The sequence below is a fragment of the Prunus persica genome, chromosome G2 (genome assembly GCF_000346465.2).
Source record: "Prunus persica cultivar Lovell chromosome G2, Prunus_persica_NCBIv2, whole genome shotgun sequence".
NCBI lineage: Eukaryota > Viridiplantae > Streptophyta > Magnoliopsida > Rosales > Rosaceae > Prunus > Prunus persica.
The window spans coordinates 13,909,124-13,930,822 of NC_034010.1; the positions used below are offsets into that span (position 1 = coordinate 13,909,124).

Sequence of the window (21,699 nt, forward strand, 5' to 3'; positions counted from 1 at the left end):
ATGACCACTTTTGTGAAGAAACAATCATCTCCAAAAATAAGTTAATTAGGAGATGAGCACGGTGCACGTCACTATAGGAAATGCTAACATTTTAACTTAAATCACAATGGTATTGAAAATAAATTCAACTATAAATCTTATTGTGAATGCATGATTACGTTATAATTTACCTAAAATCAAGTTTCTTATATCGGTTAAGTCATGCCTTGGAAGTATGGGATTGAATGCGTTGTGCAAAATGTCCAGTAAACAATTCTTTACACACTAATTTCCAACCTATGCTAGAGTCTAGGAAATGCCAATACAATTTTCTTACTAACATCTTCCTAGCCCGAGGCCGTTTCAGACCCAACTGAAAGAAGAGTTGACTCAAAATGATGGCCCATCAGATGATGACCGCAGTCACGGTTTTCAAGCTCGAGGTCGAGCAGTCAACGGAGAGTAGATAATGACCACGGTCACGGTATTCTGAGAGTTCATATTCTCCCAAGCTTTGCCTCAAAATCCTGATATACACGGGTTGTAGAGGCATCACATGTGGCGTAAACTATGTGAGGTTGTTAGCCCGAGGTTCGGGGCCCTTGGATATAGCAACAACAGCACTGAAGACGTCATGAGGCTATTGGGTTGGGTTTCAATGTCGTTGGATGTGGCAGGAACAGAGGCCAAGCCCAGTGTGTGCACATCGGGTGGGTCTCCGTTGGGAAAATGTCCTCAATGGCGTGTTCTCTACCTAGACCAAAGTGGTTGGTGGGGATGGGATGGCAAAGCTTGTTAGAGGAAGGGAGAGGAAGAGATGAGTTAGTGATGCCCACCCTAAGTGGCTGGTGGAGGGGGCAGCGGAGCTAGTTAGAGGGGCGCATGGGAGGAGGTGTGGCAGTGATGCTTGCCATAAGTGGTTTGTGCGGGAGGGAGAGGGTCGTCGAGTATAGAGAAAGAAAGAGGGAGAGAAAGAAGTAATTTTCTATTTTTCTTAAAAGAAAATATTTTATTGATTTTTTCCACACGGGACACTTACGTATTCAACAAGGGGTAAAGTGAGACGCAAAACACTGGTCAAATGGGTAATTTTGAGTCACTTTAATTTTCAGGGAGTAAAGTGAGATTTCACCATCAATTCAGGGGGCATTGCAGTAAAGAATCCTTAAAAGAATACAATTCATGTACATACCATGTCAATCCCACTTGACATATTTGATTTCTGCCTAAATGGGTTACATGGAGCTTTGCAGAAAGTAGCTTCAGAATTTTAGGTAAAACAAATTGTGATAGTATTGTGACAATTAATTACATGAGTGTGCTTATTTAGCATACATGAATAAAATATTCCGAATATATTGAAGCATTCTTTCGTTATCGATTGGACTGATTGAGTGTTTCTTATCTACAATGTGCAAGCTAGTAAGATGAGGACGAAGAAATGATGATAATGCAAACAAAAGGATGACCATAAACGCCTATCCCATACCAAAAAAAATAAAGATACATTACTTTGCGGAAAAAAAAGGTTCAATAATATTTTGAAATCTTAATTACAATAATGCTCCTTGAAATTTCGGTCAAATCCTATTTTGTCCTCGCAAACTTAAAATGGTCTACTTTCATTCTTTAACCGAGGTTTGGTGACTCACTTTGCCTCCTGCCACCAACTCCATCCAAAACTCTGTTAACTTTGATAACGTGGCAAGTAGAACCCACCTCCACATAAATAAAAATTAATTAAATATTCTAATAATTAAAAATAAAAATAAAAACATTTATAAAAAAAAAACCCAAAAATTAAAAATTAATAACAGAGTCCAGCCCACCCTACTCTCCTCGACAATCACCTCCCCAACCCATTCAATCACCACCACCACTTCATACAACCTTTAGCTTTGTGACCTCCTTCTCTAATTCAATCTCAATCTCTCTCTAGCTTTATTCTCACATTCTCAAAGAACTCACCAACAGATAGACAACAAGCCCAGCTTTCTATCCCTTTTCTCTACATGCCATTCTCAACCGCAGTGAAAAAAACCTGAATCCCCTAACCCATCCCAATCGACCCCGTCGGTGAGCCTTCACAACACGAAGAATGAGATTGAGATCCTCTAAAGAGATCACAACCCAGGATTGTGAATCTAATCGGATTGTGTACGAATTCAGTAACCGACGACCCACTGTGAGGAGAGAGAGAGAGAGAGAGAGAGAGAAAATTGAAAAAAGTGAGAGAATTGAAATTGAAAACCATCATTGTCTTCGGATATGGGTAGGCTGGTGCGGCTGGGTTCAATGTTCTGTGTGTAGAAGGGAGAGAAAGAAAGAGAGGGGGAGAGAGAAGAAGATACGGGGAGAGGGAGACGGGTGGGTTGGGTTGGAAGGGGTGGGGGAGGAGTAGCTGTGCGTCTTCTGGGTTCTGCAGTGGGGGGTGGGTGGGGGATGGGTCTGATTGATTTTTTATATATATTTTTTGTTACTTCTAAAATTTTATTTTGTTTAAATATTGTTTTTATATTTATATTTTAAATTTTAATTAATTTTTTTAATTATTTGAATATTTAATTATATTTTTATCTATGTGGATATGGGCTCCACTTACCACTTTATCAAAGTTAACAGAATTTTGGATGGAGTTAATGGTATAGGGCAAAGTGAGACATCAAATCTCGGTCAATGGATGAAAGTTGGTCATTTTAAATTTGGAGGGGCAAAGTGGGATTTGGCCGAAGTTTCAGGGGGTGTTGGTGCAATTAAGCCTATTTTGAACCTCACAAAGAACGGAATGGAGTCATTGGTTGCAAATATCTCATGCATAATTTCTGATTAATTTAGTTCTCCAGTTCTAAAATAGAAGATGTAGGTGAAACTGTAATTTCAACACATCAATTTCAAACTTGTGTACTCTTTGCTAAAGCTCTAGGATTGTCGACATCGAGTTTGAACAAAAGAACCGCATTGAAGAATGTATCACATGTTTTTTCCTTCAAACAAAAGATCATTGCAACAATTACCTATTACCATTTGACCTTCAAAATATTTCCGCCAACTTTCCAACCGCAATTAATGGATATATGTTTGCATTCAACCAAGGTCTCTGAATTTAATGCCTTTGGTGTAGGAATTGTGACAGAAGGTGCAGGAGAAATTGTAATTTCAACACATTGGTCCCAAACTTGTGTACTCTCTGCTAAAGCTTTAGATTTGTCGACAATGGGTTTGGAGGCAAGAGCAGAATTAAAGAATAGATCATGGCAAGTTTTGCCTGCATGCAGACACAAGCTTATAGCAACAACCATATGTTACACTCCCACTTTGGAAAATACTTTCACCAACCTCTCGAGCGCACTTAGTGGAGATATGATTTTTACATTCATCAACTATTTTCGATTTTGAAGCCTTTGCGTTTGGAATTGTGATAGAAGATGCAGGGGAGAGTGCAATTCCAAGACATCGATTCCAAACTTGTGTACTCTTTGCCAAAGCAACGGATTTATCGACATTGAGTTTAGACGCAAGAGCAAAGTTGAAGAATAAAGCATGACAATTTTTTGCCTACAGACACCAGCTTATGGCAACAACCATCTTTGTACTCCCACTTTCGAAAATACTTCCACCAACTTCCCGAGTGCAGATAATGGCGATATTTTTTTAGATTCTCCAAGATTTTTGAATTAGATGTCTCGAAATTTGTGAAAACCATTCTTGATGGGCTAGCCAAAAGCAAAATGACCAACATTGGGTACATATTTAGTGCAATCATAGTGCCTTTTGGTACGAGTTAGTTTTTATTTTTTTGGGGAAAGGCAAAGAATTCTTTGATGGAGTTGAATTTTAAGAGTTTCTTTATTTATAAGGTTTTGCAATGATCCGAGTTATTTGGAACATAAAAACACCTTAGTATCTCATAAAAACATAAACTATTTAATTCCTCCTGATTTTAAAGACGAGAGTTTCTTCAACTTAGTATATTATCGCCCCTCTCAATAGGAAAGGTCCTACAAAAAAAAAAAAAAAGACAATAAATGATTGCATTTTCTAACAATTTGATGATCACCTACCTGACAAAGTCCATGTTAACTCCCCGTTGGGACCTATTGAGTTCAAATTTTCTTGAACATCACCTGCATGCATCTCCTGTGGATACAGAAAAGGTCTGATAGGCATCTTTAGGCATTCAACATCTCCTCCGAGCATTTCTATGACTTTGTTCATGTTAGGCCGATCACTTGGCTTCATTTGAATGCACCACAATGCAGTTATAACCATCTTTTTTATGATTTTATTTTCCTCCTCATTAAAATCTCCCATCTCCAAGTCATTTCCCTTGTTATATTGGTCGTACGCCCATGACGGGAAGTAGGTTTGGCTTGAACGCTCCACCATTGAATTGAAATTCTTCCTTCTGCTTGCCATTTCCATGAGCAACATTCCAAAACTGTAGACATCAGCTTTGTACGAAACACCTCCAATATTTTTGTAGAACAACTCAGGAGCAATATAGCCCATTGTTCCCCTTGCTGCCGTCAAAGAGACAATGCTATCATCTACGGAATATAATTTCGCAAGCCCGAAGTCAGAAATCTTTGGGTTAAAGTTCTCATCAAGAAGAATATTATGAGGCTTGATATCAAAATGCAGAATTTGCATTTCACAACCTTGATGCAGATATTCAATCCCTCGAGCCACTCCGAGAGAAATCTCGTACATTTTCTTGCAACTTAAGGGCATGCTTTTTTCTTTGGAATAAATATATTTATCAAGAGAGCTATTAGGCATGAAGTCAAATACTAGAGCACGATTTGATCCCTCAACACAATAACCAATAAGTTGCACCACATTAGCATGATGAATCCTTCCAATGGTAGCTACCTCACTGGTGAAGTCTTGTCCATTACCTTTGGGCTTGCCCAGAACTTTAATTGCTACAAAACTGCCGCTGCGTAACTTTCCTTTAAATACAGAGCCATAGCCGCCTTCACCCAGCTTGTCCTTAAATTTATTAGTCATCTTCTTAATTTCTGAGTAAGAGTACCTTATTGGCAAGAAGTTGCTATCACTTTGTAGAAAATCTTCTATGACGCTATACATTGACAAATGTCGTCTTCGCCATGTATAGATTACGAACACGATCATACATGGAACCCCAAAAATGAGTCTTGCTGCAAAAAATGAACCTGTACAAGAGATGTATCACCAAAAGAACAATGAGAAAAGAACATTTAGATCAACTAATGGTTTTTCTTCTTGTTTGCGAGACACATTATCTTCCTTCTGTTTGGAATCTATATATGTATTATTTGATTTTGATGTCATTCAAGGGATTACACAAGCCCTTACCCAAGCAAATGAGTGGCCCCCATCTACGCCCTGCAAGAAACATAGAAAAAGTGCGAACAAAATCAAAAACTTGAGAGGGAACAAAATCGAAGAACTGTTTATATTGCATGAATTTCAAGATCTTACGGATGGATTGGAAGGCAAAGCATGGATGTCTAGCTGCAAGAAATACAACAACAAATGTAAGCAAAAACGAAGACTTGGACTAGGTTTGAATTGACATATTTTCTGTCACAAGTTCATTTCTCTCCACTCACTACAATTTTCGTGTAATTGACACACACACACAAAAAGAAAAAAAAAAAAAAGGGGGGGTTGTAAAGAAAAATTAAGAGAGAGTCCTTACCAACGTACACGTCTCCACGAGAAAAGAAAACTACAGTGATAGAAGTAAGGGAAAAAAAAAAAAACAACATTAGTATATGTAGTCATTACAATTTGAAACCAAGTTTTGATACATACCTCTATTCCCGCCACAAACTAGCCCCTTGACACATTGATTTAAAACTAACTAGCCCTTGGCACATTAGTTTTCTTTTTAATTTTTAATTTTAATTTATTTTAGAATTAAAAAAGATAAATTGGGCAATTATCTTCCATAAATATGGATTTACTAAATATGTTTATTTCTTAGTATTTTCTTTAATTAAGTGCATTTTTTGGTATTTTAAATGTTTTACCATTCTCTACTAAGAAAAATTTATAACACATGTTTGGTGGAATCGTGATCTCTTGTAAGTACTCAAAAGTTGTAATCAGAGAGAGAGAGAGAGAGAGAGAGATTACTAGCTTACCTTTAGTAACCTCCCATCGAAATCGAATTAAACCTACAGTGACAAAAAAGAAGATAACATTAGCACACGAAGTAATTAAAGTTTAAAGTCAATTACATTTTTCACTCTCGTGGTTTGAGATTTGTAACAGTTTGACCCATGTCGTGTAAAAACTAACAAAAATAACCTTAAAGTTATCAATTGGTACCCCATTTGCCCATTCGTCTGTCTAACTATGAAGCTAGCTACGTTTTTCTTGACATGGCATCTGGTGGGCCTGTCTGTTACTTACAAGTCACACGGACGCTAGATTGATACAACGTAGGTCATTTTCAATTCTATATCCTGAAGATTATGGCTTTCTTTAAACACAATTTGGGGACCCAAACGTATGGGCTCAAAGTCCGACCGGGCGAAAGTCTGACGGGGGTCGGGGTGGACCCAAACGTACGGGGCTCTTCTTCTGCTCCAAATGATTTGCACAAACTTGGGGAACAAACAAGTCACCAAAAGGGTACTTGTGTAGCACCAGCAAACCCTCTTTGATGCCCAAGTCTAATTCAAAATTTCTAGTCGATAGAACTATGAATTCCTAATTTTATAGGAATAAGGGAACGAGTGGAATTTTAAGACAATTAGAGAAACAAAAGGAAGAAGTTAAGAAAATGCTTTGAGTTTTGCTTGTCTATTTCATTCATCAAATGAGGTTTATATACAAGTTCATCTTCCTAAACTAGCAAACTAAAAATAGCAAGTACATTTTTGGACTAGAGTTTAAAGGGTAACATTCTCTCTTGCCAGATAGTCTCACACTATCAGATATATTGCCAATGTGTGAATTTGAATCATTTATCATATGTATTCTTTGCTTGAATGTTTAGTCGAGATCCAAAGATTGAAAACACAAGTATTTTTCTGACAATTACAAGTCTGGCAAGAGAACATTACCGGAGTTTGAGTGCCCCTAACTTCCTTCTATGTATTCACAAAGTAAAAGTGCAACATTTACAAGCCATGGCCAAGAATTCACGTACCTGGGATGGTGCGTGGAAAACATTTAGAATTAGAAGTCCATTGGCCTGGGCACTTTTCGTAAGGCCAATATACTCCAAGCTCGAAGCCATACATGAGCGCACTGTGTATGGATTTATAAGATGGCATGTAGTCCTTAGAGTAGTTCAAGAGCGCCGAAGCGTACCCTACACTGCAACCCCTGTTCAAATCCCCCACTACCATAGCCCCAACCTTCACATAACTATACGTCTTTTGTTGGACCAAAGAAGTAGCACTTGTGTTCAAGCATGGAGCCGTTTCCACGTACAGAGAAGAATTCACTGGATTTGAACACATGATGTAAAATATAGGCGTTGAAAGCGGTGAACTCCTTGTATTGACTATAGAATATGGAAATCTTAACCCGGGAAGAAAATTTCGAGGCATGGAGGAGCAATTGTTGTTCTGAAGGCCAGGGTCTACGAGTCGGATTGTTTGGTTATGGTAGTTGATTGCCCGGACATAGTATCTTCCAGAAGAAGGTACGTCTACAAGTGTATTGTCGTTCTCACAAGACAGAGTATACTTTACATTGCCGCAGTGCTTTGGATCATGTTTTAGTCGGAAAGGATAGCTTATGTTGTGGATATTGCCGCAGGAAGAGGTACACTTGGTGCTTTCATCCTTGGCGTTACAAGTTTCCCTGGCTAAGCCAACAACAAGAAAGGCTACAATTAAAACCCACCTAGACAAGGCCAAGGACCTGCTTCCCATGGTGAGAGAGAGAGAGAGAGAGAGAGAGAGAGAGAGAGAGGTTGTTTGGCATTCAAACTAGTTTAATATTTAGACAGATCTTTATATGAGATGGTAATTGCGTGTAAGCTGTACGAGCACATCCAGAAGAATTGAATGGGTCGTTATAGGGCAATTGATGATTTAATAGTGCCATTTCAGCCTTATTTTTTGACTTTAGTTGCTGATTAGGAGTTTCTTTCAGTCAATGGTTTGTATATTCATTTTATTTACTGAAAACCTTTATCATTCTTGACTTAGTTTTCCAAATTATGTGCTTAGGGAAAAAATCCACATGCATTATTAGCTCAGAAATGCAGCAATTGTTCATGTCTTCCTTTTGCATATTGTTATGTGTTTTCTTCACGGCGGTTGGAGCAAGCCAAAATTGGTGTACAGAATCAAAGTGCAGTAATGATCATGGCCTGGCTATCCATTTCCCATTCCTCCTCGGAAATCATTGTGGCGATTCTGGGCTTGGATGCAATAATGATAGACAGGAGGCTGTTCTTGAGCAGCAAGTAGCGCTAGTAAAATTCTTTGTCAAAAGCCTAGATTACAAGCGTGGGCTAATATATAGCCAAGATGGCTGCCTGCTGTTAAATCCCTTAGAAACCCCTAACATTCCAATCTCCCCCTTCTACTTATTAGACACCGAAATACGTAATGTTACCTTATTCCATTGTCCTACTCCTTTTGGAAGAGACATATATACATTTCAAGTCCCCTGCCTTGGCAGCGGCCCTGGCTACGAAGTTTATGGCGTTTCTTCTGGCGCTGATTTGTTTGACTACTTACCAAACCTACAGTCATGTACACGGATGTATGATGTTTTGTCAGTTCCATCTGGGACTTGGATGGGAGATGGCACCTCTATTTCTAGTTTCAAATGGTTTGAACCAAATTGTACAGAATGTGAAGCAGAGGGAAAGAGGTGTAGATTGAACAACAATGGCATCAAAAGTGAAGTTGAATGTGTTCACATCGGCAAAGCAAGTAAGGATGATATAAATATTTGTTTCACATAAATTCCGCTTAAGTTTTGACAGTTTTCAAAGTAAATCATATATGCATACATGATGATCAGTATAATCTGCTACCAACGTGACAATCTGATTTTGCAATTCTGTTTTACAGGCCAAACAACAAAATTTGTGGCAACAGGTGAGTTAATTAAAACTGGTATTTTTTCGTTTGCTTTGTTTCTTGTCTAGAGGACGACGGAAGATATCTGTTTGCTCAAGGATTGTATTTATTTTCAGGTGCAACCCTGGGTTCATCCCTTCTTTTAGTACTGGTCATTGCACTATATCGTGTCTATAGCGCTGATCGAATGGAAAAAGAGAATCGATTAAAAATAGAAAGGTTTTTAGAGGATTACAAATCTCTCAAGCCAAGCAGATATTCCTATGCAGATATTAAGAGGATCACGAATGAATTCAAGGATAAGTTGGGCCAAGGAGCATATGGAACTGTTTATAAAGGAAAGCTTTCTTCTGAATTCTTTGTTGCTGTGAAAGTACTTAACAATTCTACGGGAAATGGGGAAGAGTTTGTAAATGAAGTAGGAACGATGGGCCACATCCACCACGTCAACGTAGTTCGTCTGGTTGGCTTTTGTGCTGATGGATTTAGACGGGCTCTTGTTTATGAGTTCTTCCCCAATGGTTCGCTGCAGGATTTCATTTCATCAGCAGACAGTAAGAACAATTTCCTTGGTTGGGAAAAGTTGCATGATATTGCAGTAGGCATAGCCAAAGGAATTGAATATCTTCACCAGGGATGTGATCAAAGAATCCTCCATTTTGATATCAAACCCCATAATGTTTTGCTAGACCACAACTTCACTCCAAAAATTTCTGATTTTGGTTTGGCCAAATTATGTTCCAAGGATCAAAGTATGGTGTCAATGACTACAGCTAGAGGCACCATGGGCTATATTGCACCTGAAGTGTTCTCTAGGAATTTCGGAAATGTATCTTACAAGTCGGATGTCTATAGTTTTGGAATGTTGCTGTTAGAGATGGTAGGAGGAAGGAAGAGTATTGGTACAACCACAAATAACACAAATGAAATTTACTACCCAGAATGGATCTATAATCTTCTAGAAGGAGGAGATGACCTACGAATCCATATTGGGGATGACGGAGATGGTAAAATTCCAAAGAAACTTGCAATTGTAGGGCTCCGGTGCATCCAGTGGCACCCAGTGGATCGTCCGTCTATGAAAACAGCTGTTCATATGTTAGAAGGAGTAGATAACTTGACCATGCCTCCTAATCCTTTTGCCTCTGGAGGTCCTACAACAACACATGCAAGCATCCCAGCAAGACGCCTAGAGTTAGAAGCAATTGCTGAATTAGAGTAAAATGTATAAGTATATGTATACGCACCAATGTAAGTAATATTAACTACATATGTGCTTGAACTTTATGAACATGTAATAATTCTGGCCTACATTGAGGGAGTTGGGTATTAGAGACTTCATTCAAGGGAAATAAGTTTACAAGTTGGTGTCTGTTGCCAGTGAAAAAATAAAACATATCAATTGATTTCCAAAACTTTGGAATTTTGTTTACTTGTTAATGCTCTCTTTCAAGTTCTTAGGAGCATGCATTGAAATTTTGGAATTTCAAGTTCTCAGGAGCATGCATTGAAATTTCAACAATTGGAAAAAAAAGAAAAAAGAAATCTCACCACATAGATGCTAAATCTCAATGATTTGGAAAAGAAAGAAATACAAAAATCAATGTGGTGGGGTACTCATTGATGCAAGACTTTCTTTGGGAAGAAAAACTTGGAATTTTGGAGTTTTCCTCTATGTCTTAGTTGAATGGGAATTGGGGACTCATGCCTTGAAATTTCAACAATTGGAAAAATAATAATAATAAAAAAATAGAAATCTCACCTCATAGATGCTAAGACTTTCATTAGGGGAAAAACATGGAGTTTACTTTTCAACATCTAACTTGATGATCTGTGGGGTTGGTCTTGATTTAAGGACGAGAGTTTTATCAGTTTGATAAGTTACAATACATTCTCAACCCAGCCAGGGAGGAACATCTTCATCCCATATAACGCCATTTCCTATTTGGATGGATAGGGCCAGGTGAAATATCAATCCAGTCCATATATTGGGTGGAATAGCAGTCTAACTTTTGCATTGACTGAAAATTGGTGGCGCCCAATCACCCAAGCCACTTGCTCTTATGTGCAAAGTCAGATTTGTTGACCCATTGGGTTAGCCACACCTAAGGGCATGTGGATGTCAATATTAATATTGTCGTTGGAATTAGGTGGCCACAATTAAAATTTGCTTTTGTTTTATTTTTTCAAATTGTTCCCGATGGATATACGATCAAAGGCCAGGATTAATCCTTAACAAGTTAAATGGAAATAAAATAGATCTAATGGTCAAAAATCAAATCCAACGGTAAATATATATATATATATATATATATATTATAAATCAGATAAAACTCCAAAACTCATCCCAAACAGTATAAATACTCATCCATTTGTTAAATAACCCATGAAAATCAATTTTTTCATTTCTCACTTTGATAATTATGTTCATTCTCCTTTCAATATGACCCCAATACCTGTCGCTCCTCTAACCTCCTTGTTTGGTTGGTTGATCGACCAGCCTGGTAGATTTTTTCGCGGCGATTCGATCATCATTCCAAAGCGTGTAGAATTTCGCGGTCGCAAAGACCTCTGCCAGAATCTGACTACGGGTTGGGCCAAGGGGCCTAGGAACTAGTTTTAAAGGAACGCTCCAAATCCCATAATGTTTGGGACTCTGCCGAATCCTCCATTTTGATATCCAACCCCATAATGTTTTGCTAGACCCCAACTTCACTCCAAAAATTTCTGATTTTGGTTTGGCCAAATTATGTTCCAAGGATCGAAGTATAGTGTCAATGACTACAGCTAGAGGCTCCATGGGATATATTGCACCCGAAGTGTTCTCTAGGAATTTTGGCAATGTGTCTTACAAGTCAGATGTCTATAGCTTTGGAATGTTGTTGCTAGAGATGGGTAGGAGGAAGGAAGAATATTGGTTCAAGTACAAAGAACACAAATGAAATTTACTATCTATAATCTGCTAGAAGGAGGAGATGACCTACTGTTGAAAAATAATGCATATGTGGTGGAGATTTCTACAAGCTAGCAGAATTTTCTAGGACAATTTAGAATGCAAAGTCGGTGGATGTATTCCCTAAACACTAGTCACTAACTTAATTGAAGCTAGTAGAAAGTTCTAGTTGAAGCTACAACATGTGGCTGGAATTACAACACTACAAGAAAACTTAGCTATGGCGACAAAACTTAAGGCGATAGACTAGTTACTCTCGGCGAAATGATACCAAGTGACGAAACAGTTTCTCTCCCCAGTATCATGAACGAACAACGAGCTACTGTGCCCATTGCTTTCAGGCGACGACGTGCTGCCCGGAAGTTTCAGGCGACAAAACATTTCGTCAGGTTAAATACATAGATGGGGCGACAAATAGATATATTTCATCGGGCAACCAGCGTATTGCGACAACCGTTTTCAACGCAACTGTGTTGACGTGAGTCTCCTAATTAATCAAGGAGATTTACTTCCTTGATTAATTAAGGGATTTACTTTCCTATTTTTTATATACAGTCCCGATCTCTTGGACCACAAGAGTCCAAGAGATTGTGGTCACCCACCGTTGGATATTAATCCAATGGTTTAAAAAAGTTTCTTAAAAGGAGTGCAAGAGTGAGTGAACCGTTGAATTTGCATCCAACGGTGAGTGACCACAAATCTCTTGGACCCCTGTAGTCCAAGACATCAGGACTGTTTTTATATAAGTGATAAATCATTGTACAATTAGGAGATACTTTCCTAATTTGTTACTATATCTAATTCCTTGTAAAACCTTCATATGTAAACTCCTATATATACCTCTTTATGGAGAAGAATAAAGAACAACCCAAAGTATTCAAACCATATTCATATTTTAGCATGGTATCAGAGCAATCGATCCTCGATTGTCTCTAAATTCTCATATCCAATTTTCTTCAAACACAAACCCTAAATCCTCATATCAAATTTCTTCAAACTTAAACCCTACATTATATTCCTCATCTTTATCTTTCCCAAATTCAGACCTCTATACACATATCCCTCATACCTTTCAATTCCTAAACACATATTTTTTATCCTTATGCTGCCATGGATATCGTCTAAAGAACCTAAATTAGACATTGACCAAACCTTTGCATATGTCCAAAATTCATAACCAAAACCAATACCAAAATAGATTCATAAACCAATACGAAAACAAGTTCAAACATATTTACATGCACTACAAGTATCATACACATACATTTACATGCCCTACAATAAATAGAGTGGAAAAATGTAAAACTACAGTATGATATACATTTTTTAATAGAAGAAAGACAAAAAAAATTATGATATACATCTTTTAAGAGCTGAGCTTGAAGTTTGCTGAGTTATATATACCTCTGAGAAATCTATCTGTGATTTCTCCAGTGAAGGACGACCTTCAAGAATCCTATCTTCATACAGATTATTGGCTTTTTTAAATGACCCAATTCTTCATATAGCAAACTTTCACAAGATAGTACCATTGCAAAATTAAAGTTCACATTCATGCACACGATTTTCGTACTAACTCAATTGCAATATAAAAGTTATTATAAACATGGGTGAAGTGAATGTGTGTCTTGGCAAACGAATAAAAATACAAATCCAGAAATCATCAATAGTACATTTGGCATTGTTCAAACAGTTAAGGAAGCACAATCTCAGAGAAGAAGAAGAGCAAGACAGTGGAACTGGATAGATGCAAGAGCTGTCAAATCTTCAAGTTTTCCAAGAACCCTTTTCATGGCACCAACACAATCTTGGCATGATACCCACCTTGAGGACTATAGACTGCACCAAAAACAGATCCAAGATTGAATTATGAAAAATAGAGAAAACCAAGATCCAACATATGCCAACTTTACAATATCAAACTTATGTTAAAATATTGGCATTCTCATAAAACTTACAAACTCCACAGTCACTTTTGGAGATATCCTCCACCTCAAGACATAATCAATTTATGTAGTTCATTCAAAAAATCACATCCCAAAACAGAACAAACAAATTTAGATCATTTAACCAAATAACTGTGTTTCTTCAATTATTTTTTGTCAGAACAAAAACCTAACTTAGTAATCAAATTCAATAAGCAAAAGAAAATCTTCAAAATCATTGTAGATTGGACAAGCTTCAAGCATAATATTCCTTAAGACAAACTGAGAAATATTTGTTGCACAATCTCAAAATTTTGGTTCAAAAAGTTCTTGTATAATCCCATTGAAATAACATTCTCTACACAAGCTGAAAATAGTAATTGTATACAAAGAGAGTAAAATTTTAAATTTAACCCACAATTATGTTTCAACAAATTTCTGTACAATCTCACCCAAATTTGACTTGGAGGGACTTGAGCTCACATCAAGCACCAAAAATCCAAACCCGTATATGAAATTTGACTTTGTTGGGTTTGTTCAATTCACAAGGGGTACTCTGCCAAAATTTTAGTAGAGAGTCTCGGTTTTTAGTAAGTAGGCCCGACATCGGGGTGATGTCGGATCAAAGACGGGATTTGCCCCGGTTTTTGGGAAATTCCAGGGTGGATCCTGTCACATCATAGCTCCATTAGCTTATTGTCACTTTCATGACACTTTCCTACTACACTTTATTTATCATTTGAATAACAGATGGATTTTTCTAACATGTGAGTGATCTCATTTGCATGTGAATATAATTTTGCATGTTCTTACCCTCTTAAACTACAAGTTTCTTAAAATTGTTATACCAATTCTTTTGTTGACATTGAATGCGAAGTCCTACTAGATTGAAAGCAACGAAGCCATGCTCCTTTGAGGTAATGCACAAAAGTGTCTTATATCTTTGTGCAAGCAAACCAAAGATGCGTGCAAAACAACTAAAGGCTTGGAATAGGGTTAGTTTTAGAATTTTGAAGACCTTGTGCGAAACAAAGGTCTAAAATATATATGAATATATTTTGAATAACAGATGGATTTTTCTAAGATGTGAGTGATCTCATTTGCATGTGAATATAATTTCGCATGTTCTTACCCACAAGTTTCTTAAAATTGTTATACCAATTCTTTTGTTGACATTGAATGCGAAGTCCTACTAGATTGAAAGCAACGAAGCCATGTTCCCTTGAGGTAATGCACAAAAGTATCTTATATCTTTGTGCAAGCAAACCAAAGATGCGTGCAAAACAACTAAAGGCTTGGAATAGGGTTAGTTTTAGAATTTTGAAGGCCTTGTGCGAAACAAAGGTCTAAAATATATATGGTTTCGGAAATATAAGTAGTTCAAAAACATAGAAGTTTCGATGAAAATATCGAAATATTATTGATATCGATAAAAAATGAATAAAAACTAAAGGAATTGTAAAAAAAAAAAACTCCACTCAAATTAGTATTATTGATGACAGAAAGTCAGTCAAACGGACAGGTAATGCTAACCCCACACGCATTTGGCATTCCGCGTCTTACAGTTTTCAGTATCCTCCATTCCATTGGACCCATCTATACAGTAATGCCTGCATAACCAATATATGATTTTGAAGATGAGAATTTTTTTTTTTTTGGGTGTTTTGGAGCCATCTATTAAATTAATGCCTGTATATAGGTCGGGGTTGTACTGCACAGATGCATAACCATTGAAGATGAGTGTTTTTTCTTTCTTTTTTTTGCTGTCAAACGAGAGGGAGGGGGAGGGGGAGTAAATCATTGGGTTGGATTCCCCAAGATTTCTTCGAACCCAGGTGCCATGTGAAGAGAAGAGAGAGGTGGGGGAGGGACCACGAAAACCACTGTGGTACAACCCCACTGGCAAGAAGCTTTTTCAACTTGGTTAAGTTACAATATATTAGTGTTGTCAATTCATAATTATTTATGATACACATGGTAAAAACGTTTGTTGTACTCATAATGTTTTCTACGAAAATGGGAGACACTATGTAATTCATTAGCTGCTGTATGATTTCACAAGGGGCATTTGTTTGACCAGCGTATGGCTCCAATTTTTTTTTTTTCGTCACCTACCTGACAGAGTGCATGTTAGCTCCTTGTTAGAACAAGTTGGATTGGAATTCTCTTGAACATGGCCTACCGGCATCTCTTCCACACTTAGGAAAGGTTTGTTAGGCATTCGTAGGTTTTCAATATCTCCTTCGAGCATATCTATGACTTTGTTCATTGAAGGACGATCACTTGGCTTCATCTGTATACACCACAAGGCAGCTATTATCATCTTTTTTATTATTTTCTTTTCCTCCTCTGTATCATCGCCAATCTCCAAGTCTTTGCCCTCACTATATTGGTCATGTGCCCATGGAGGAAAGTAAACTTGGCTTGAATGCTCCACCAATGCATTGAAATTCTTTCTTCTACTACCCATTTCCATCAGCAGCATTCCAAAACTATACACATCGGCTTTGTACGATACACCTCCAATATTTTTGTAGAACAACTCAGGAGCAATATATCCCATTGTTCCCCTTGCTGCAGTCAAATTCACAATGCTATTATCTGTTGGGTATAATTTTGCAAGACCAAAGTCAGACAATTTCGGTACAAAATTCTCATCAAGAAGAATGTTGTGTGGCTTGATATCGAAATGCAGAATTTGCATGTCACAACCTTGATGTAGATATTCGATTCCTCGAGCCACTCCAAGAGCAACCTCATACATTTTCTTATTACAACTTAAAGGGACACTTCCTTCCTTTGAATAAATGTATTTATCAAGAGAGCCATTAGGCATGAAATCGTACACTAGACCACGATTTGATCCTTCAACACAGTAGCCAACAAGTTGCACCACATTAACATGGTGAATCCTCCCAATGGTAGCTACCTCATTGATGAAATCTTGCCCGTTAGCTTTGGACTTGCCCAACATCTTAATTGCTACAAATCGGCCGCTACGTAACTTTCCCTTGAAAACAGTGCCGTAACCTCCTTCACCCAACTTTTCCCTGAATTTACTAGTCATCTTCTTAACATCTGAGTAAGAGTACCTTATTGGTGCAAAGTTTTGTTCATTTTGCAAAAACTCTTCAATGCTGCTATACATAGACAAATGCCTTCTTCTCCATTTATAGACCAAAACCGCAATGACAAATGGAAGCCCAAGTACAAATCTTGCCAAAACAAAAACTACTGCGCAAGAACATTACCATAGGGTTATTGAGTTTTTTGCCATTGTCCTTTTTATATATGCTTGCTAAGATGAAAATAAATGTTCGCTAAAAGAAGATACAAGCTCTTACCGAGGATGAAGAGCACTGCATATCGTTGGGCTGCAAGAAATACCCAAAAAGAAAAAGAAAAAAAAAAATCAAATTCTTGACTTACTTCCAAAACTAAGTGCAAAACAAAATACCGGGACTGAAGAAATGAACCAAAAAAAAAAGGGCAGAAATTGCTTACCATCAATATATTCAAATACAGACTGAAAGAAACCTGCCATGACAAGGAAATGAAGCATTTAACATTAGAAAATTGAATATGCAACTTTTAAGCAGTTCCTTTCACCCAAGGTCATGTGTTCGAACTCCAATATCGTTTGTATAATAAAAAATTAAAAATGAAGATACCACTTTGATATGTGCAAAAAAATTAAGGATTAGAGGACCTGTCTCACACACATACCTATGAACCGGTTTGGATAACAAGTGTTAGAAAAGCTCCATCCTCTGCAGGAATAACGCGTGTACAAATCAGGGCGCCACTCAAGCTCAAACCCAAACACCAGGGCCTCATGTATATGCTGATACGAACCGTTTTGATCCTTTTCATTCAACGTCGTTATAGCCGTCCGATCTACCCTGCACCCGTCCTCCAAATCCGACGCCGTTAGAGTCCCCGCCTTCACATAATAATAACCCCTGCTACCAATGCAAGAACTTGCGTCCACATACAGCGACAAATTGGCTGGAACTCTTTGACACTTCAAATAAATAATTGGGCTCGAACTTCTGCATATTTGCGGATAGCCCGTGCAATTGGAACTTAACCATTTGTACGGGTCTTGGAAGCTGAAGTTGTAAGGCGACAGAGAATAGCGAGGAAGCGAGGAGCAGTCGTTTTTGCGGAGGCCGGGATCGACGGCTCGGATTGTGTTGTTGTCGTAGTTGATTGATCGGACAGTGTATTTTCCGGAGTATAAGTTTAGGACTGTGAGGTTGTTTTCGCATGAGAGGGTGTAAAACGACACGCCGCAGTTGGTTGGATCGCTGTTGAGTCGAAATGGGTAGCTTATGTTGCCGATGCTGCCGCAGGATGAAGGAGGGCAGACGCGACCGATAGTTTTCTCGTTGGAAGATTCAGAGGATGAAGTGACGGCGAGAAGAGATAGAATTAGAAACCATGAAGAAGAGGATGTTTGAGTTTCCATGGAGAGGGAGGGAGGAAAGAGTTCATCTGTGAGTAGATTTTCGGCATGGCAATGAGTTATCATTTGTGAACAAGTTGTAATTTTATAATAATTTATTCGCAAAATTTGGGAGAAAACTTTAAACATATCCAGAAAAGAAAATGTAAATTTAATCATGTTGTTATTGGACAGGTGAGTCAAGGATATCACATGATTGGTTTTAGTCTACTTTGACAGCTTCACAAATCATTCAATTACATGACGCTTTCCTACTACACTTTCCTACAAGTCTTTTGCGCAATGTCGGTTGTTATACCGACTCCTTGTTCGCATTCAATGTGAATTCCTACTGTAGATTGAAGAAACGAAGCCTTGCTTCCTTGAGGTAATGAACAAAAGTATCTTATACCAAGATGCGTGCAAACAAACCAAGATGCGTGCAAAACAACTAAAGGCTTGGAATATGGTTGGCTTTAGGATTTTAAAGGTCTTGTGCGAAATTAAAATTAGGACCCTTATATAATCTAATATTGAAAATACAAAAGAAAAAAAGGCCATGAATCAATGCCATAAAACAATAAAAGTAATGAATATCTCTTTTCCTGTTATTAAAGTGTTAATTGGATCATGGGAGGACATCTTATTGGATACCATTTCGTTTTTATGCAGCCTTAGATATGGTAAAAATTATCATCTCTTCCTTCTGCTTAATCTTTCTCGCTTTCTCCACAGTGCTTGGAGAACCCAAGATACCTGCAAAAAATTGAAGTGTGGAGACAAAGGCCCAGCTGTCCATTTCCCTTTCAGCCTCAAGGGCAGGCACCCAGATCACTGTGTCTTTCCTGGGTTTGTTCTGTCATGCAATGAGAAGTATGAAACAATTCTTGACCTTCCAATTCCATTCAAATTCCCAGTCAAAAGCATAGATTATGAGGCTCAGGTAATCCAATTACATGACCCAGAAAGCTGTCTTCTGATGAAGCTTTTGAAAGTCTTCAACAAGTCAATCTCTCCCTTCCACTTCTCAAAAAATCACATGACTGATCTTACCTTATTCAATTGCTCTTTAGCTGAGAGGCAATTAGATGAACAAGTCCCCTGCTTCAGTGGCCCTGGCTACCAAGTTTATTCTGTTCTCTCTTCATACAGCATTGAGGTCTTGCCCCTACTGTCTTGTACAAAGATGTATAATTTGTCATCAGTTCCATATCCTTCATACAAGTATGCCACTCTTTTTTTGGAGTGGTCTGAACCAAATTGTGGACACTGTGAGAGACAGGGGAGGAAGTGTAGATTGAAGAACAATGGAACCAAAAGTGAAATTGAATGTGTTGATTTGAGCAAAGCAGGTATGGCTAACATATATTTTAGTTTGGTTCACATATATTTAACTTATTACAGATTCTTAATATTCTGCTATACTACTAGTCACTTTTTGGTTACTTACTTGGAAGTTGAGAGGAGAGTAGCAGCATTATTTATTGGCTTTTTATCGCAAAATGCCTCTGAGGTTGATGAATCTATCAAGTTGTATCCTTGTTTATTTTTATTTATTTTTATTTTTTTGTGTTCTTGGTCCTCGAGGTTAACTTGGCTAATGTATATTTAATTGGTTCACATATATTTGAATTGTTACAGATTCTTAATATTCTGCTATACTAGTCAATTATCTGCAGATACAAATAATACAATGCATTCATGAAATGAGATATTATCATTTGCAATCCACTTTTTGCTTGCTTATTTGGAAGTTTAGAGCAAAGTAGCAGCACTGTTTATTTAAAGGATATTTTCCAAGCAATAGCCCATTCTTAATTAGACACTGTATTTTTTTTTTCAGGTACAAAAAGGAAATGGGTGGCTACAGGTGAGTTGTTTAATTGGAGTTGCAGTTCGTTTCATCTGTATATGAGATTAACTTGCAGGTGCATCCCTAGGTTCATTTGTTGTGTTACTCCTTGTCGTTGCAGCCTATCGTGTCTATAGTTCTGATAGAAAAGAAAAGGAGAATCAATTAAAGATTGAAAGATTTTTAGACGATTACAGAGCTCTCAAACCTAGCAGATATTCATATGCAGATATTAAGAGGATTACAAATGACTTCAAGGACAAGTTAGGGGAAGGAGCCTACGGAACTGTTTATAAAGGAAAGCTTTCTTCTGAACTCTTTGTTGCTGCGAAAGTCCTCAATAGTTCTAAGGGAGATGGGGAAGAGTTCATCAATGAAGTGGGAACAATGGGTCATATCCACCATGTCAATGTCGTTCGATTGGTTGGCTTTTGTGCTGATGGATTTAGACGAGCTCTTGTTTATGAGTTCTTACCAAATGGTTCACTGCAGGATTTCATTTCATCACCAGACAATAAGAACAGTTTCCTTGGTTGGGATAAGATGCAAGATATTGCTCTAGCCATAGCCAAAGGAATTGAATATCTTCACCAAGGATGTGATCAGCGAATCCTCCATTTCGACATCAAACCTCATAACGTTTTGCTAGACCACAACTTCACTCCAAAGATTTCTGATTTTGGTTTAGCCAAATTATGTTCCAAGGATCAAAGCATAGTGTCAATGACTACAGCTAGGGGCACCATGGGCTACATTGCACCTGAAGTGTTTTCCAGGAACTTTGGAAATGTGTCCTATAAGTCAGATGTGTATAGTTTTGGAATGCTACTGCTTGAGATGGTAGGAGGAAGGAAGAATGTCGGTTCAGCCACGGAGAACACAAATGAAATCTACTATCCCGAATGGATTTATAATCTTCTAGAAGAAGGAGATGACCTACGCATCCATATCGGTGAAGAAGGAGAAGGTAAAATTCCAAAGAAATTTGCAATTGTAGGGCTCTGGTGCATCCAGTGGCATCCAGTGGACCGCCCTTCAATGAAAGCTGTGGTTCAGATGTTGGAAGGAGGAGAAAGCTTAACCATGCCTCCCAATCCCTTTGCCTCTACAGGTGCTGCAGGAACCAATGCAAGTACGGCTGCAAGAAATCTAAACATTCAGTTAGAAGCAATTCCTGAGTTGGAGTAACTGTGTAGTTATAATTAAATCATTACACGTAAACACACTTATGTAAGCAATCAAGAATGATCATATAGTTCTTGGTGTTCGTACTTGACCAGCACATGCCTCATGGTCCAGCACTACATAGAATTTAGAAATAGGGGCGTTTCAATGACCCTAAAATTGGACCTATTGCTACCACACAATCACTGGCTGCCAAATCCAATATTATGCATCACTTGTGCACATAAACTATTGTGTAACAATCTTGCTTCAAATTTTGACATGACAGTCTTGCTTCCAGCTTCCATAAAATTGCCGTTGTCCCGCTTGCTTCA

The 21,699-nt window shown here is 37.9% G+C and overlaps 3 protein-coding genes and 1 pseudogene across 8 annotated transcripts; 2 read left to right on the top strand and 2 right to left on the bottom strand.

The window, feature by feature from the left end:
* Positions 3,750-7,881, bottom strand: LOC109947690 (LEAF RUST 10 DISEASE-RESISTANCE LOCUS RECEPTOR-LIKE PROTEIN KINASE-like 2.1). 4 transcript variants are annotated; one of them, XM_020558450.1, is made up of 6 exons: positions 7,127-7,881; positions 6,114-6,146; positions 5,666-5,695; positions 5,446-5,478; positions 5,320-5,349; positions 3,750-5,156 (listed from the first exon to the last, which is right to left on the bottom strand). In XM_020558450.1, the coding sequence occupies exons 1-6, from the start codon at positions 7,857-7,859 to the stop codon at positions 4,033-4,035; spliced, it is 1,983 nt and encodes a 660-aa protein (XP_020414039.1). In that variant the 5' UTR covers positions 7,860-7,881; the 3' UTR covers positions 3,750-4,032. The 4 variants fall into 4 exon arrangements, with proteins under 4 accessions (XP_020414039.1, XP_020414040.1, XP_020414037.1 ...); XM_020558451.1 differs by lacking the exon at positions 5,666-5,695; XM_020558448.1 differs by having other exon boundaries at positions 5,320-5,478.
* LOC109947691 (rust resistance kinase Lr10-like) lies at positions 8,150-10,717 on the top strand. The gene is made up of 3 exons (XM_020558452.1): positions 8,150-8,873; positions 9,015-9,041; positions 9,140-10,717. Exons 1-3 carry the CDS (start codon positions 8,150-8,152, stop codon positions 10,243-10,245), a joined length of 1,857 nt encoding a protein of 618 aa, XP_020414041.1. The 3' UTR covers positions 10,246-10,717.
* Positions 15,813-18,574, bottom strand: LOC109947706 (rust resistance kinase Lr10-like). Of its 2 annotated transcripts, none has more exons than XM_020558568.1 (4): positions 17,628-18,574; positions 17,406-17,438; positions 17,246-17,275; positions 15,813-17,132 (listed from the first exon to the last, which is right to left on the bottom strand). In XM_020558568.1, the coding sequence occupies exons 1-4, from the start codon at positions 18,526-18,528 to the stop codon at positions 16,009-16,011; spliced, it is 2,088 nt and encodes a 695-aa protein (XP_020414157.1). In that variant the 5' UTR covers positions 18,529-18,574; the 3' UTR covers positions 15,813-16,008. The 2 variants fall into 2 exon arrangements, with proteins under 2 accessions (XP_020414157.1, XP_020414156.1); XM_020558567.1 differs by having other exon boundaries at positions 15,813-17,135; positions 17,628-18,573.
* LOC18785710 lies at positions 18,995-21,467 on the top strand (annotated as a pseudogene). The gene is made up of 3 exons (XR_002270451.1): positions 18,995-19,700; positions 20,192-20,218; positions 20,277-21,467. The product of XR_002270451.1 is annotated as a rust resistance kinase Lr10 (transcript).